The following is a 17,091-nucleotide window of genomic DNA, read 5'->3' as shown; positions in this document are numbered from 1 at the left end:
TTCATTCAAACACAAAAACAAATATGACGGAATGTCAATGGCATAAAACTAATAAAACACAAACAGGTTACTAAGTGGTTATATAAATCACAATTTATTTTATGTAGATTTTATTTTTACTAATATTTTAAACAAATAATAGCATTAATTAAAACAAAAGTACAACCTAAACTTAAACAAATTTAACACAATATACTAGGAATATCACATACAATTGTTTGATTATGCTGTATAAGGGGTACACGTTTATTTTTTTGAAGTATTTTAATACGGATAAATATAAAATTATCAGTAATAATGCCCTTGCAGTTGCTATAATTTATATGCTTCATATGCTGATTACATGAACACTATAAACAATTGAACTATGAAATATTTCATACAACTTAAGAGGAGAAAATGTGTTTTTGACAAAATCTAAAGGCATGTATATATGAAGATTGATATTTTAAAAAGTATTAAAATATAGCACTTTTGAAATTTGACTAGATTTGTTGGTAGTTTACTTACCTTAAAATTAAGTTAACTTTTTGTAACCAATTAACAAATTATCTCAAAAAACATGTTAAAAACCACTCACAAGTAAAAGTACCAATGTAAGGTAACAAAAATATTTCTAGTGTGGAAGCCACCATTAATAAATTAAAAAAATATACACAGTTGTAAAATCATTAAATAAATAGATATGATCCTCATGTTCTTGCTTCAAATACATCCACTAACACTGATTTAAAGTTGTTCATCAAAATATAAATTATTGCCTCAACAGCTAAAAAGAAATTCTTCAAGCTCTTTTTCTCAAATACAAAAATATTTTCTTAAAAAGCTTTTTCACTCATAAGAGTACTATACAATACTGCAATTAGGACAAAAAAGCTAATTCTTTACGGCATTGCATTAAAGGATTAGTGTGCTATCTAGACTCTACATTGTAATTCAAGTAAATCAATGCAAAAGAATCCTGGCATTAAATTGATTTAAATTGAATGCAATGATTTTCAGATTTTTAAATGTTGGAATTCATTGTATCAATTAATACAAGCAAATTTTAGTCTTTCTTAAATTTTCCACAAAGAGTTGTTAAGAGTAACAACATGAAGTGAGCAAATTATTTATATTCAATACATTGAAAGTGTTGTAACTTTATTATTAATCGCACTTATAGATTTAATTTTGAAAACAGTTGAATTAAAATACATTTGAGAATGTTTCATAACGTTTTCAATAATTTTATCTAATCTTACTAGTTTTGAGGTTTGTCTACTTCACTGATTTAAACTTTAAGCTATAGGCTATCGTTGAACCAAAGTACCAACTTAAAAGTGCAACAAACGTACATTATTACCAAACGACATGAGTTTGCCAACAATGAATATTAGGTTTGTATTCCAAATTTAAATGCTATTTGGAAAAACGTAACAGAGATAAGTCTTTGTCTTTGCAAAATAAAAATGGATTTTAAAAACCTAACACATACAGACAAAAAAACTATTCTCACGTAAAATATCTAAATGTGTGTTGTAGGACAATTTTAAATTCAATAAATACTAAACACTAACATTTAAGGGGCTCTTTGACAATGAGCTATTCAAATACGGATATAAAAAAAAAAAAAAAACTATAAGTTAATGGTGGACAAGTTGTGATATTATTTTAATGTGAATTGAATAAAAATAAAAATTACAATTTGCTATTTTAAAATTATAGCCTACATGTTGTGTGGAAAACCTACTCCTTTAAGGCTTGAGCTTGGGACAGGATTATAGATATATTAAAACAATAAAAAAAAAATTACTAAAAAGAAGCTAACAGAGTTATCTACCAACTGTGTATCAACGTGAACTGTAAAATGATTTATTAGATACTTCTACAATAAGATTTTTAACTGTTAGTGTATTCACATTAAAAAGCTTAACACTCAATAGACCTACAAAGCTAACAAATAAAATGCATATCACAGTATTGAAGTAACTAAAATAACGTAGCATTTAGCATTATAAAATGGTAGGTAATAGGTAATTCTAAGCTATGTAGGGTTGACACCCAAAACCAGTGGGATGATGTCTTCACCGACTGTTTTGCTTTAAAACCTGAAAGAAAATGTATATATATAAGTAAAACGAAAATGCAATCTGGGTGTTGTCAGGTTGATATGGAATGAGACTCTGATTTCTTTGTATCTACGAGCCTTGTACTAACTAGTAACAAATTTTTGTTGGTTTTTTTTTTTTGTAGTAATCTAAAGTTAAGTTAAAAAAGTTTGTCAAAGTTTTAATTTACTTACAGTAAAATGTCTTATTGTCATTTGAAGCCTTTCAATTGATCCCTATTTAGGTACCACCCCTTAGCTATGCAGTTTAATTACAAAAATCACACATATTTTTTTATAAAACATATTTGTTTTTTATATAACTACATGCTTTCCGAGCGTTATCTGAGGGAACAACAACCAAATTGTAATCTATCTTATAAAAAGATAGGGCATTTGCCAGGAATTATTAAGGAAATTGACAGGAAAGCAGGCTTACCTTTAAATAAGTCCATAGAGACACATAAAACATCACAAAATTAAAAGTAGAAATTTTCGTGGTCTTCAACCACTGGAGATTGGAGAAAAAAATATATATTTTTTTTTCTCCAATCTCCAGTGGTTGAAAAAGTGGTCAGTGACCACGAAAATTTCTACTTTTAATTTTGTGATGTTTTATGTGTCTCTATGGACTTATTTAAAGGTAAGCCTGCTTTCCTGTCAAATTGTAATCTATTTGAGGTGCTGTGTAAAAAGACGAGTATAACTGGCCACACATTAAGAGAGCCAATAAGATTGCCAAGGGACAAAATACAACTTGAATTCCTAGTATTTTGAATTAACCTATTATTAAAATATCTTCATGACTGTCTTTTCATGAGATTTACTTTTGTTCCAAAATACTTAAGAACCAGATGTTGTCCCACCTAAAAAATCTATTTCGTTGTTGGTATTTTTAGTTTTTGGCGGCCTCTTTTAACCTTGAATTTGCTCATTCATATAGGTCTTTAGAAGACTCAGGGATGCGAAGCTACGTCACTGCCTCAGGTGTAGTCTTTCGCTCTACTGTCCGAGAAAACAACTCACGAATGCTATAGACCTATATCACCTTTACAGTTAGGTTACTATCAACTAGTTATCTATGTGCAAGTTGAATATACTCACAGAAGGCCTTAACAGCGGGTCCCAAGCAGTTCGCACAGAATGACTCGTCTGAAGACAATGTCTGTGTAGTACTTCACTCTCCCATGTGTCCACTGATGCCTGTTAGTCATCGGAAAATATAAGTTTTACAAATTCCTAAGCGCTTAAAAATTTACTATTTCAGTAAATGTAGTTAATTTTTGGATTGGTTTGAGGAAGTACTTTTCATTAAGACCTTAAAATAACTACTGAACCTCTACGGAAGCAATAATATTTATAATAATTTCATTAAGTGTATAAGACAGTGTTGACACAATGTTGAGATATTTTAAGCTGCGTATAGTTGGAAGATGAAATCAAATGAAGTGTACCTTCTTAACCAGGATAATCTATTAAAACCCAACAATCAAGGATGGCTTTGGTGCAGTTCAGAACCATCAAATGCTATAAGGTATCTTTGCTGGAGTTTAATCAGCAGGAAGCAAATACTTAAATTGATACATTTGTTGATTCTTATAAAAACTTACTATGAAGAGAAGAAACAGTTTTTGAATTCGGGATACAAATTTTATAAAAATGTCAACCAAACCTTTTTAAAATATCTACACTTTTATCGTAATTGTAAACATTCACAGTATGGTAAAAATAATATAAAACATCACAATGGCGACCAATCCCAACTATTCCCACCAATAGACAACAATCCCAGTAAATCCGAGACTGAAGGAATAAAAAAAATTAATGAACAAATAACAAATCTGATGAAGGTTCAAATTTGGAACCTCCCATGAAACTTGACTTCCTAGGCAAGGATTCTAAATTCTATCGACTGCATTTAAAAGAAAATGAGCTCTCGTACTACTCAACTACTTAGTCATTAATCAGTAATCACACACCTGCTTCAGTTCCGGCCGAAGTTGGTACAGGGCGTCCAGAAACTCCGTGATAGCCTGGTCAGTGAGGAAATATAGTATCCAGTCTCCACCACTGCCTTGCACCTCACAACAGTTGGTCTCCTGAAGTAAAAACAGGGAAAAGCTATATATTAAACCCTCCATTTCAACTACATTCCAACGTTATTTAACCAAGATGTAGCCAGTTAAGAATGAAAATCGAAGTAGTTGAATTGAGCTGCCGACAGAGTGCCCTGATTTTAATATGTTCCTGATGCATACAGCTTTTTAGCCAAGCAAACTGAAAAGACAACTTACTGAAACCTATAGAACCTTGTGTACTACATCAATCATCAAATTTATAAACAATAGAGAAAATTAGAGAATATAGGTCTGTAGCAGATTCTGTGAATGTACACTAAGTTCTTAAAAAAAAGTTTGCTACAGTTAGATGCGATGTCTACTTCAGTATCCAAAAGGGAATGACCAAAACTCATCTGAATTATCAGATTTGGTCATAATAACATTGACCTACTTTTAAAGGTTGTCTAACTACTAATTGTTAAAAACTATTACTAGTTTTTATATTTCAGGCTATTTGTAAAATTTAGTTTTTAACGATAAAGATAAAAAATAAAAATCATTATTTCTAACCCACCAAGATACAGGCCGTGGAAGCAGTGCGGATGGCAGAAATGTCTTGTAAACTTGCGCAGCCTAACACTTTGTGGGGAAAATCCAATGTTAGCAGACGACGAGAAGTCAATAACAATCCACAACCCTCAACGGGCATGTTAGGTTTGCATGTTACCACGTGTTTGTTGTCGACCATCTAGACAGAAAACAGCTGATTTGACAATGTTGCTTTTTAATTCTCCGGTTAATAGGTAAGTAGGAAAATGGGAAAGCTGTTATACTCAAGAAAGTGGCTTAGCATATTTTGTGCTGTATGTATTTATATCCAGTTGTGCTTGATTATCAAGTTTTACCATTGACAGAGTTTTTACTTACTTAATGTGTTGCAGCTGATTACCTTTTGGAATCAAACCAGCAACGTTCGGATTAGAAGTCTAGCACTACAATAATTTTTCCACCCTGAAAGCTTACAATACCCCAATATATAGCTTTTACCACAAGAAAAAATTATCTTTTCAAACGTATCTGAAATATACACAGTAAAATTGAAAATTCCACAAACCTCAAGGTATCTGAATCAGTTCCATACTTTGAAAAACATGACAGTACACAAACAAATGTACTTACGTTAGAAGAAATTTCAAAAAACGTTTGCAGCCAGTCCGAGCACTCGTAATCGTCGGCTGCGGCAAATTGGAATGTCCCCGTAAGTCCTCGCTGGCCGAAGGGTAGAACCTCGAATGTGTGAGGTCTGTTGGAGTTGTAAACTCTCCGACACCCCCCAAAGTAGCCTCTGTGTAGAGACAGTATGTGCTTCGGTGACTTCTGGCTGGCGTCACTGAAGATGTAGATTAGTCCGGAACTGCCAGGAAATATATTGAAATACAGGTAATACAGTCCACTCTTGGTAATTCAAACACTCAATTAATCAAAACTTTCGGTAATTCAAAATAAAAGCTCAGTCCGTAGAAAATCTCTCCATATTACATGGGAGATAATAAATAAGGAAACGGGAATCAATGATAAAGACTAATAGTTCCATCAATGTTCTAAAAAAATTGAAAAAAAGTAAAGAACAAAACGGTAAAAAGTGTAGTATGCTACTGCTAGTGATAAACTACCCCTAACTTACATGCTGTTTCAGAACATAGGAATCTCAATAAAAATCATCTACTAACACTAATGTTCTTGTAGTTAAAAAACAAATCGTATTGAAAATGATAAAACATAAGATAACTCATATAAAAAGTATAAAGTCATTGGGGGTGAGTGCTCAAGTGGTGGAGTGTTTTCGAGCGGCTTCTCGGCTAAACTCCAGCCTTTAATCGGATACGAGCTAAGTTTTGCTGAAGTATGATTTTTATTTTTACAAACCCCATTAGGTACACACCTGAGCAGTATGAAGCCAGGCAGCCAGGGTGCCGTAGAGTGTGACCTGTACATGAGATGTCCAGATCTTGTTAAACTCTGAGGTCCGGTCATGTACGAGTCCTCTACTCTAATATACCTGTAGAAGTGGAGAGTCTCGTCCTGCAGAACAAAACAGATGGACTGAGATCAGACTAAAATTATTACTATCACCAATCAAAAGATGAAGACGCTACTAGGACGTTTAACCAAATATGAGTGAAGGATGAGTGTAGAATGGAGTACTTAAGATGTCTTGTGGGGCTTTTTTACTGACTAAGATCAGCTGTTTCTTTTATCAGGACCAAAAGCTCAGTGATCAAAGACAGCTGGGTCCAGTTTTGATCCAAGCTGAGTCTCGCCTTTGCCACTGAGGATGCTAAATTATAGAATGGGGAAACGTCTGGTTTTGTAAATAGTGTAAATATCGATTTGACGAGGCTCTCACCGGAAGATCAAGAATTCAGTGATGACACTGGCTGCTTAAGCATATGAATGAAGTGCCCCCATCAGTACTTTGTTTGTTGATTAGTGTGTTTACGACTACCAGGTTTAATAATGTCTTTGGTGGTCTAACAAACAACCTTAACATTTCATAAATCACTTGAACAACCACGTTTAAACACTTGGCTGCAACTTGAGCTCTTCGGAGATTGCAATCTATGCTAATACAATTAAGTAAGTTGTGTAACGCATTCATACCTTAGTGAGAGAAGCTTGAGAGAGCAATGCGTTGTACAAGGTGGAAGTGAGAGAGAGCTGTCGTACGTTGAGGTGAGTCTTGGTCGCCCGATAGACAGAGAGAGACAGCCGAGACATCATGTGACACACTAGTGATTGTCCCAGAGCAGATATAACAGTCACTGTCACACTGTGATCCATAGTGACCAGCATCAGCGTCTGGTACTCAGGTCCAATCTGTACAAAACAATAAGATTTAATAACTACAACAATAACAGTCATGAGAGAGGTTTGTTACTTACTTGGGAAACAAACACCATTCTTTTACAGTAGAACTTCAATCACCCTAATCAATTGATATTGGGACCATAACACATTCGGCTAGTCAAAAATCTGGGTGGTTAGATGTTTACAGAAACTTAAGGTATTTTATAGAAAATACTTCATTTTTGGTAGGCTACTACCAGCAATTTATGCACCCAGTGTCAAAAATTAAGCTTGAGCCGAGCTTTTACTATCGCAGAACATGTCTGCAAGGATTTAGTCATCAGCAAATTAACACTTTGGTCACAATCGCAGTAGACGATAATGATAATTTTCCATGATGATTGACAGTGTTGTCTCCTGTCTAATGAGACAATGTCCGTGATCACTTCACCATTGATCAGAAACAACAGTGTACCACACTTAACAATACTGGTAAACCCTACTCTACTAGTGTAATAATAAGCTTGTTTCCCATGTTGTAGCACTTGTTGTACTCTCTGGTACAGCTTTCAGCCATTTTTGTTGAGGTATGCTTATAAAATAAAAGCAAAGGTTCTGCTTGACAATAAATCAGTGTTCTAGGCTTTAAGGGTTAAAAGTTCAACACCAGAATTGGTGGATGAGGATTTGAAAATAAAAGTAGGGTTACCTTTGCACATTTTACCGTTTCAGTTTCAATCGATTACAAGCATAAAAGTTTACTACCAAGAGAAACTTGATTTCAAGTTTATAAAAAATTATTTTCATCAGTGGAACCACAAACCACTTACCACCACAGTATCCAACGTGTGGTAGTTGATGTGGTGTCGTCTGCAGTAAGAGTTGTCAGGTCCAAGACCAGCCATGTAGAGAGCAGAGTCTGTCAGCACAGCCAATAGAGGAACACCTTCTGTGCTCGCCACCCGGTACACCTGCAGAAACAAATAAATGACGTTTGAAATTAAAAACTTTTAACAATAAATTGAGCAAACAAACACATCCAACTTACTGTGTCAACAAGTAAAAGATAACTACGATATCTAAACAATTTTGTTAACAAACCTTGAGTATGGTCTCAGCTTTGTCCATCAGCACAGAAGACTGCAAGGCAGTTCGCATTGGTTCAGTAATTTTCTCATCCTCCCCCTCGTCCTGTGGCTGGATGCTCTTCATTTCTTCCTCCAAAGATTCCAAAAGTTCCTTGGAAAGTTCCGGGTCAGGTTTGACACCTTTTATGTAAAGGGTTGGTTTCCCAACTGGTTTCTTGTCTTTGTAAGGTTTTCTGGTAGGTATGGAGTTAAGAAATCGTTTGACCAAGGACGTTTTTGATGGAGCTTCATGTAACATCCTACCTGGCCAGTTTGGCTGCCTTGGAGTGCTTTTTTGAGAACCTAAAAGAAAGAAAAGACTTGTATAAATCCAAATTTTAGACCGCAACTTATTTTTAGTTACATTTTTTATTTGAGAATAGTTATTTGTGTAGCTAGTGGGGGAAGTGGCACTTTACTGCACACGAGAAAAATGTTTACGCACGAGCCGTAGGCGAGTGTGGAAAGCTTCTAGAATGCAGCAAAGGCAATTTGCACTCGTTTTACACATTATTTTTTCCTACAGTTATTATAAAGTATAGAAATAATTAATCTTTCAAACACTAAACAACTTGTTTTAGGTTAGGTTAAATCCAAGTGTTAAACGAAAAATAGGAAACACTGCAACAGCTGATCGTAGTCGTAGTATCTTTAAAAGTGTTGCCATCCTATTTCCAAACGTACATGGATTACGTGCATAATAAAAGTATACAGTTTTGTGTTGTTAGGTTGAAATACTGGTGTGCGGCAAAAAGAAAGCGTGCAGCAAAAGTAAGTAAATGCAGCAATTAGAAACTTTCTGTACTACAATCAGTGTGAGGAAGCCCACTTTGTCGGGTCACTGTAGAAAAAATAATTGTACACCAAACTTGCTAAAAGAAATGAATACAATTATTCTAGAAGTTATCTTATGAGGTAGCAATACTATTATAATCCAATTCAAATAAAGTGGTTGTTTTTTATATATCATGCCACTCATCGCACAAATTTCAGTTTATTTTTAAGTTATTAATGTAATTAATTAATAATTAATAATTAATTGTTCTATTTATTTGTTCATCCAAAATCTGTCTTGTGGTAATCTATATATTCAATTCCATAAGCGAATCGGTCCCCACGAAATATCACGAGCCAGGAAAAAGGTAGCATGGTTGCTGAGAATTCATTTTAAAGCTTAAGGTCCAGTATTGCTACAGTGTTTTACGAAGGAGAGTATTTAGGAACGATTACTACGGAGGTGAAGGGCAGCAATGATGCTATGGGCCGCTAGTGAATATATAATCTATAACTGCTTTGAGCAACCAGCTGCTATATCCACATTTTGTGAAAATGAAAAAATTTAGAACACGATTTCAACTTTAGTAGGCTAATACTGTATTAACAAAGAGTTAAAACAGGATTTTCTATAAAGCAATGGATGGGCATTTACTATGATTGGATATTAGGCTACTTACCAGACTAAGAACCATAAAACGGTAAGTTTTATTTTGTGTAAAAGAAAATTGACATCGAAGTAAAAAAAATTTAAAAGATACTATCACACCACTAGCTTGTTTATTAAAAAAATAATCAAACTTCTAAAACCCAAACCCATAAGCTGAAAGCACTTTTCCACTTTTTCAAATTATCTGCACCAAAACATACCAGGATATCTGATGAAGCGCATTTTCAGCAGTCCGTCAGGAGTATCCAGGGACCATTCAGAATCTGATGTCTGGTCGATAGACGACCGAAGAGTGGACGCTCCTCGTGCACCCAGCAGCCTGTCATACTCCGAAAACGTCTTCGGGTCCTCCTGGCCTTCAGGGACGCCTCGCTCTGTCAAAGGCGTTTTCTCAGTCTCTTTATCCCTCAACTCCTCACTATCCTTCGTCTTCAACCCAAGACTCTGCTTCACGACATTGGTCAGCTTCTCACAAACCATCTCGATATTGTACTTTGTGTCGTCCAAAGTAGTCGTGCTGCTGTCTCCGTCGCAGTCCGCCTCTATTCCCAACTCCGACTCAAAAATGTTAATGCTCGAAGACAAACCTTTTCTCTCGTAAATTTCCGACTTGACTTGGCGAAAGTTTTCCTTTTCTTTCATGAAGAAACTGTCCCCTTCTCCAGCCCAGCTGTATCGACCCTCAACGAAGAAGTTGTTGATGTTTGACGGTTGCCTAACTCCGGTTTCTGAGTCATCATTAGAATCTTGATGGAAAGAAACTCTTTTTGCCGATTCGCTTTTCTTCTTCTTGCGAGGTCGTCGGCACACGCCGTCATGCTTGTTTTGAGCCATGATGCCGGTTATTTGTCTATTGTCCGTGGTGGGTTCGGCTGGTTTACAGTTTCCGTTGGTCGTGTCTTCTGCCAGAGTATTGTCGGAGGATGAGCTGACGTGTGTGTTGATGCTACTTCCCAACTCACTGCCCTGTTGGCCCCTCATGTACTCCTGAAACTGTGGAAAAAAGGTTTAATTTATTCAAAACACAGACTTGTGATAGTTGTAGAACAACAGAACATAATAATTATTAACAAGAGTAAAAAAAAAATATGGGTGACCATGAATGTTACACGGTACAAGCTTTTTAAGGAATAACTAGACGTTAATAACTAAATTACACTAGTACAGGCTTATATAGGGTTTTATAAAATAATTTGGCTAAATAAACCATGTTTCAAATAAAGAAAAAGATTAATATCAGTGATACTAGTGCAGTGAGCATGAAAGAAGCGTTCAACATAGTACAGTAAACCTTCGATAGTTCGACACTCCTTGTAGTTTATTATTGTGATGTAAGCTGACTTGAACATTAACTAATGAACAGTGAAATTGGTAGGTAAGCTTTTTAGTATTTAATAAATTTGGGTGATTTCTACATAAGACTTGTGTTTGACTTTCCTCCATATTAAACCCCATTTTACTCCCTATAGTTCGTCATTTCGATAGTTTGACATTCCTTAAGTCCACAAAGTGTCGAACTATCGAAGTTCTACTGTAGTTCAGCATTGTTTCTTTTTACATTGGTACAGAGGAGGAGGACACAGATAATTCATTTTTGGATTTTTATTTGCTTAAAATGTACATATTATCGTCTTGAGATACATGACATAAAAGGACATAACCTAAACAAATTTATTCATAGAAAAAAAATTTTGTCAATGGGTTAAAGCCCTGATGTGTTGGTGTCAAAGAAATCTAATCTACATTTACATAGGGGATCCTATAATAATCTCCAAAAAACCTAGACTTAACTTTAAAGTTTTTTCTGGGGTCATGACAAAAATATAGTTTCAAAGTTGGAAACATTAACAATTTGGCTCGTCTAACAGAAAGAATCTGTTATGTCACTGTTACAGGATAAATTTTTAGGTTATGATAACAGAGCTCAGAGCTGTATCTTATTATGTAATTTTCCTTCAATAGATTAATGCTAAGACCTACCTCATTCTCAGTGGAGTTGTCACTATCTACTAAAGCAACTCCAGAGTCCACAGGTGATGCAAGGGAGGACGCCTGTTCACTGATCACACTGCTTTCCATGCTCTGAAAAAATATCACAGTTGAAATGGAAAGTACATTTTGCATGGTAAATTTTAACATTGTGTGCCACTGTTCATACTATTTATAGTTTTCTTACTCATCTTTAATGATGTTTTTCCTCTTGAGATACACATGCAGTCAGTAAGTAAATAATAAGGAAAAGAGACAATATATTGAATTAACTGTCATGTTTTTACAATGTAGCCTATTGTGTTATTATAAACACATAATCGAGACTCTTGAATGATAACCTAAACTGTAGCCTAAGATACTCCTCTTAGAACAATTACGTTGTTGTGCATTTTGAATATTTTTATGGAACTAAAATAAAAATTAGTTGAGATCATAGAGAGTTAACAAACTATAGCACACAAACTATAGCAAACAAATTATAAGGCCCATGTTAAATTTCTAGAAGTTTAAATTCACGTAGGGAAAAGCCATGTGGTCAGATTTGTACAAATTCAGATTTATACCTTCCCATGGTTGGGTACTATGACTGTGTTAAATTTCGTGCAGATCGCTTCAGCCGTTCAGGAGGAGTATTTGTAAAACAAAAGCAGGAGTGTTGTATGAGAATTTCGCTTCACTCCCCTAAAAAAATAAAAAAATAAAAAGGCAGGTCTCCTACCGCTCCTGCTTGCCGCTTACCTGTCTCCGTGCGCAGCCGATTTTGTAGCTGAAGCCTAACCCTCCCAATTCCAATTATTTTTTGCTTTACCAAGGGTCCATATTTCCCTCACTTGCACTGTAGAGGCCTTGTTCCGGCTAATGTAGAGAGAATCAAAAATCAATTGGTTAAGTCAAAAGCACTTACAGCTTGAATGGCCGCAGCTTCACTGCGCAGGTTGGTTAGGCTAGTCACCACTCGCTGGGCCAAGGCTGGGTCTCTCAACAAGCTCTGCTCCAGGTAATGCTGATTTAGCGTCTTCGAGTCCTGGGCCAGTGAAGACAAGTAGTACTCTAGCGAGCCTTCATCTAGGGTGTAGAACGTCCATGCAAGACCTGGCAATAGGAGATGTTGGTTACTGCTTTGACCATCTACAGAACAAGACATTCCATCTCCGGAAAAGCTATTACCGGATTTAGAATAAAAATGGACATAGTTAAGAGCTATCGACAGTGTGCCCTGATGTATATTACTGATTTCCATCATATAGTACAATTTTTAATCAAGTCAGACTGATAGAACGGCTTATTATAAGCTACAGGGTATTTATGTCACCTAAACTACTTTAGTAGAAAGTAGCTAAACTAAGGGATAAAATAGAATTTGAGACATTAACTTAGGATGCTCTGTGAAGGCAATTCAAGTGTATTTTTCCCTTTAAGAAACTAGCAAGCCCAGGTAATGGAAAACGTTTAAGTTCATACAAAAGGACTCAAACCAAAATATATTTAATACAGTTTAGCAAATTATAGTCCAAACAAACCACTAAAGAATGCTTCTAGTAATAATTAATATTATTGAATGACATTTCAGCAGAAGGAATACAAATCAAATAATTTATTTGATAATGTACTCACTTTCACAGTAGGCCTACTCTACACAGTAATGTACACATATTAACTTACTAACCCATGGTGAGTAATATTGTGAGTAAGTAATTGTTTGTCAATGCCAATGTATGTTAATATTGTATGCTATCTTGTATTTATCATCTTATTAATCTTAAATCTACAATCTTGTTTGAACACATTATAACAAAACCAATTCCTCAAATTGCCTGGAGCAAGATGTGTAAATATTGTGTTTATGGTATCTCGTATTTATAATCTAATCTACAATCATTGTTGTTAGAACTTATTCGGGTAAAACAAATGCAACTAATTCAATGGCCAAACAATTTAAGCAAGTGTCTGCTAAATAGTCACCGTTGGAATAATAAATCCAGTAACATTTTCTAGGTTCTGATTTTTTGTATGCTGCGACTTTAATACTTTAATACCGTACTTTCTTATTAAATGGCGACCATACAAAGTAGGTATTTTAAGCCAAGTATGAATGGAGATGAGTTGGATAATAGCAAGCTTTACCTTTTTGTTGTGAAGAACTGATGTATTTGACGAAAGCCTCGATCGACTTGAGTGTGGTGGAGTGTGTAAGGCCTCGCACGAGGCTCCAATAGCCTCGCACAGGGTCTCGCAGCCCATGTTGCAGCACTCGGTCTACTACACGGACCAACAGACAATCTTGTTTGACATCAAGCAGTCCTGCTGCTCCAACCTTTAACCAATAAAATTACAGTTAATGAGTTTTATTTGACTTTTAAACAGCCTAAGTTACTCATTATGAGCATGGCATAAACAAATGAATAAGCCACCAAACGGTAGAATTGATCAGTGACCACTGATCAATTCTAGGTAGCCTAATTGAAAAAAATGTAGATGGAGGCTTCCTATACTATACAAAATTTATTGATTAAGTCTACTTAGTGTTAAGTTACTTAAAACTAACAATGAAATTAATTTTTGTTGAAAATGAAGGCTTTCATAGGCCTAAATTATTTTATCTGAGCTCTAGGCTGAAATATAATAGGCCTAAGCCACTAAGTTTTAACCTACAGTATACTAGCCTACTTTGTTAGAGACGTACAATGAGAAAAGGTTTGGGCCAAGCCTAGTTCAGTCAACAGTTACGAGAAATAGGTACTAGTTGGAAAAGTTTTAAATGATATAATCTGACACTTTGTAATAGGTTTAAGAAAATATTGATGTACAGTAATAACTTATTTGTAAGGTTTTGTAACCCTAAACATTTTATGTCGATTGTTAGATTCTATCTAAGTTAGCCCCTAAGTGGTAGGTTACTATCTCCCTCGTAATTTGGCATGAAATTAACACTAAATCTATAATAACAAATTTCTCAATATTTGTGGGATTAAATTATTCTACATAATGCAATAAGGTAAAAATGTAAGCCTTACCACAGAGAAGTAAAATACAGCGGATAAGTTACACGCTTATGGGACAGCCGTGCGCTTTTAGCTCTGGTATGTTGTGGCAGAAATGTACTTGAACCGACAACCGAGCAAGGAAGACCCTGAACGAGGATAGCCAGATAACATTTTTGTACACAGGGTAGGCCTATTCCTACAGTATGAACACTGTAAGTTAGTACGAGATGGCGAGGGGGGAGAGGAGACCGGAAGGTGATGGCGACAGGAATTTTCTCTAGACACCATTGAATGTACGGCTGCACTTTACTTGACGTCCTACACTCATTCGATTGGTTTTTTCGATTCGATATTTTCATTCGATTCTTTCATTCGATATATCGTTTGGTTAGTTAGGTTAGGTTAACCTTACCTAACTAACCAAACGATATATCGAATGAAGCAATCGATTAATCGATATATCGATCAATATTTTCATTCCAATGAGTGTAGGACGTCAAGTAAAGTGCAGCCGAATGGACCATCTGTTTCTTAATTCTTTGTGGCCTTACCTAGAAATCAATGTCTGAGGGAAAACAATAAACTCAAATGTTTGTCCTTTGAAGATTTAATGAAAGTAAATAAGGAATATGGGGAAGAATAATATACAAAGTTGACTCCAATAACACAATACTGTAACTAGTTTTAAAAAGGTCTAGGTCAACTGCAGCCAAAGAAAAGTGCCAATTATTAGGAAGGCCTAACTAAACATTCTCATGTGTAATTGGTCTAAGTCTAGGCCTACCCTAGATGTGTGGGAATTTAGGTAATAATTTAGAGTATGAAATTTAATCTATAAAGAATTTAATTTAATTTTTAGAATATTTTAACAAAATATGCCAAAAAGTAAAGCATAACTCCTAAACCAGACACAATATTACTCACCTCTTCACAAGACTTCTCGAAGTCAATAATCAATTTTTCCTTAGTTACTAAAATGAAAGCATTTTTAGATCTCATAGTTACTTTAAAATATTTATCTAGTTAAAACCATTTCTTAATAAGGAACTTCTACATTCTGGAAAAAATGATAAAGTCAAAGAAAACTCAATGCATTTCTTAATATTTGCATCGCCTATAATGACAGACACTAGACAGATGCAATGAAAACATTGACAAATAATGACAATTAGGGGTTTGCTGTCTGCTTCATCTACTGCAAAGAAACAAAGAGGAAAAAACCTAGAGTATACCCAAAGAGGTAAATGTATGCAGCAGCATAGATTAAATATACTCCCTTGTATACAAATACAATGAATACAAGAGCAGTAGTTTTAACTTTCTTTACAAAAAATTTAGTAGTTTTTGACTATGCTAAAGTAATAATATATATATATATATATATATATATATATATATTATGTTCCAGGTTTAAGGTCTAGATCGCCGTAGTAACTGAGTTTTGTTGTCTTTCATTGGCAATTTTTATAAAACGTTACCTAACTAACTATTATCATTGACTTTATATCTACAGTGTAAATATAAAGTCAATGCTATTATAGAATGGCCACAGTCAAAGGCGTAGATTCCCTCACAATCAAGTAACAAACCATCCTAAGCACTGAGCTAAAATTATAACTGGAGGTAGCACTGTCATGGCAGAAGTCTGTCAATAGCGTGTCGCTGATTTTGTTAGGTTGGTATAGCAGTTGGTTTTCTTATGATAGCAATAACATGGCTTCTTATAACTAGGTTGGTATAGCAGTGAGTTTTCTTGTCATTGCAATAACATGGCTTCTTGACACTCACCTCACGCAAACATGGCGGCTCGCGACACGCATCTTTGACATTCAGTGCTACCTCCAGTTAGAATTATAGCTCAGTGATCCCAAGACGCCTAAAATGTAACTTAACTGCCAAATTTTGCCTAAAATGGTTATTATGTTAGATAGTTCGATTTAAAAAACAAATCAGATTGTATCCGGAATATCCCATTATACTGATCGAACAATTAAGTGATTCCACATTGATTTTGGATAAGGTAGGTCTTCATCTGGAAATCCTAGAATACGTTGAAGTAGGATTCATAACCAGGGCCGTATTCAGACCGGGTTTCCCTGACAATTGTACCGGGGCTTAGGCCCCACCAGGTGGCATATACTTCAAGGGGAGGAGGGGCCCGGCCTAATATCTTTACCGAGACCTGCCAAAGCTGGGTACGACCCTGTTCATAACGTAAATTTTACGGTTTGCACTTCACTCATTGATATTTGATAATGAGTAATAATTAGATGTAATAGTGAGAGTAATAATGAGTAACAATTATTAATTTGACAATACCATTCTCTAGTGGAATAAACAGTACCAGAGGATAAGAAGATGATTATTTTATAAAATTGACAATATGGCGTGGGAAGTACATACTTTCGCTCCCGTGTCGAGCTAGGTTCCTCTTGAAGGCTCATCTTATAGTGGGTTTCCTGCTTTATAGGGTCGCTGTCGGTGGACTAGAACAATCTCGAAGACGACACTGTGTGGTGACACTTGAATCTGTTTCCAGTCCAGAGTA

The 17,091-nt window shown here is 35.2% G+C and overlaps 1 protein-coding gene across 1 annotated transcript; it reads right to left on the bottom strand.

Annotated features, from left to right (window-relative positions):
- Positions 1–109: 109 nt before the first annotated feature.
- LOC128993285 (pleckstrin homology domain-containing family M member 2-like) lies at positions 110–15,673 on the bottom strand. Its single transcript, XM_054417077.1, has 14 exons — positions 15,468–15,673; positions 13,684–13,873; positions 12,464–12,651; positions 11,548–11,649; positions 9,768–10,560; positions 8,098–8,426; positions 7,827–7,967; positions 6,811–7,026; positions 6,092–6,231; positions 5,329–5,563; positions 4,724–4,897; positions 4,069–4,188; positions 3,194–3,292; positions 110–2,090 (listed from the first exon to the last, which is right to left on the bottom strand). The coding sequence occupies exons 1-14, from the start codon at positions 15,540–15,542 to the stop codon at positions 2,067–2,069; spliced, it is 2,826 nt and encodes a 941-aa protein (XP_054273052.1). The 5' UTR covers positions 15,543–15,673; the 3' UTR covers positions 110–2,066.
- Between the last annotated feature and the right edge of the window lie 1,418 nt (positions 15,674–17,091).

Source organism: Macrosteles quadrilineatus, unplaced genomic scaffold (assembly GCF_028750875.1).
Source record: "Macrosteles quadrilineatus isolate MER2022 unplaced genomic scaffold, UCM_ALF_1.0 Scaffold_4__1_contigs__length_99947679, whole genome shotgun sequence".
Taxonomy (NCBI): domain Eukaryota; kingdom Metazoa; phylum Arthropoda; class Insecta; order Hemiptera; family Cicadellidae; genus Macrosteles; species Macrosteles quadrilineatus.
The sequence above is the reverse complement of the archived record's forward strand: the minus strand, read 5'-3'. Positions and strand labels throughout refer to the sequence as shown.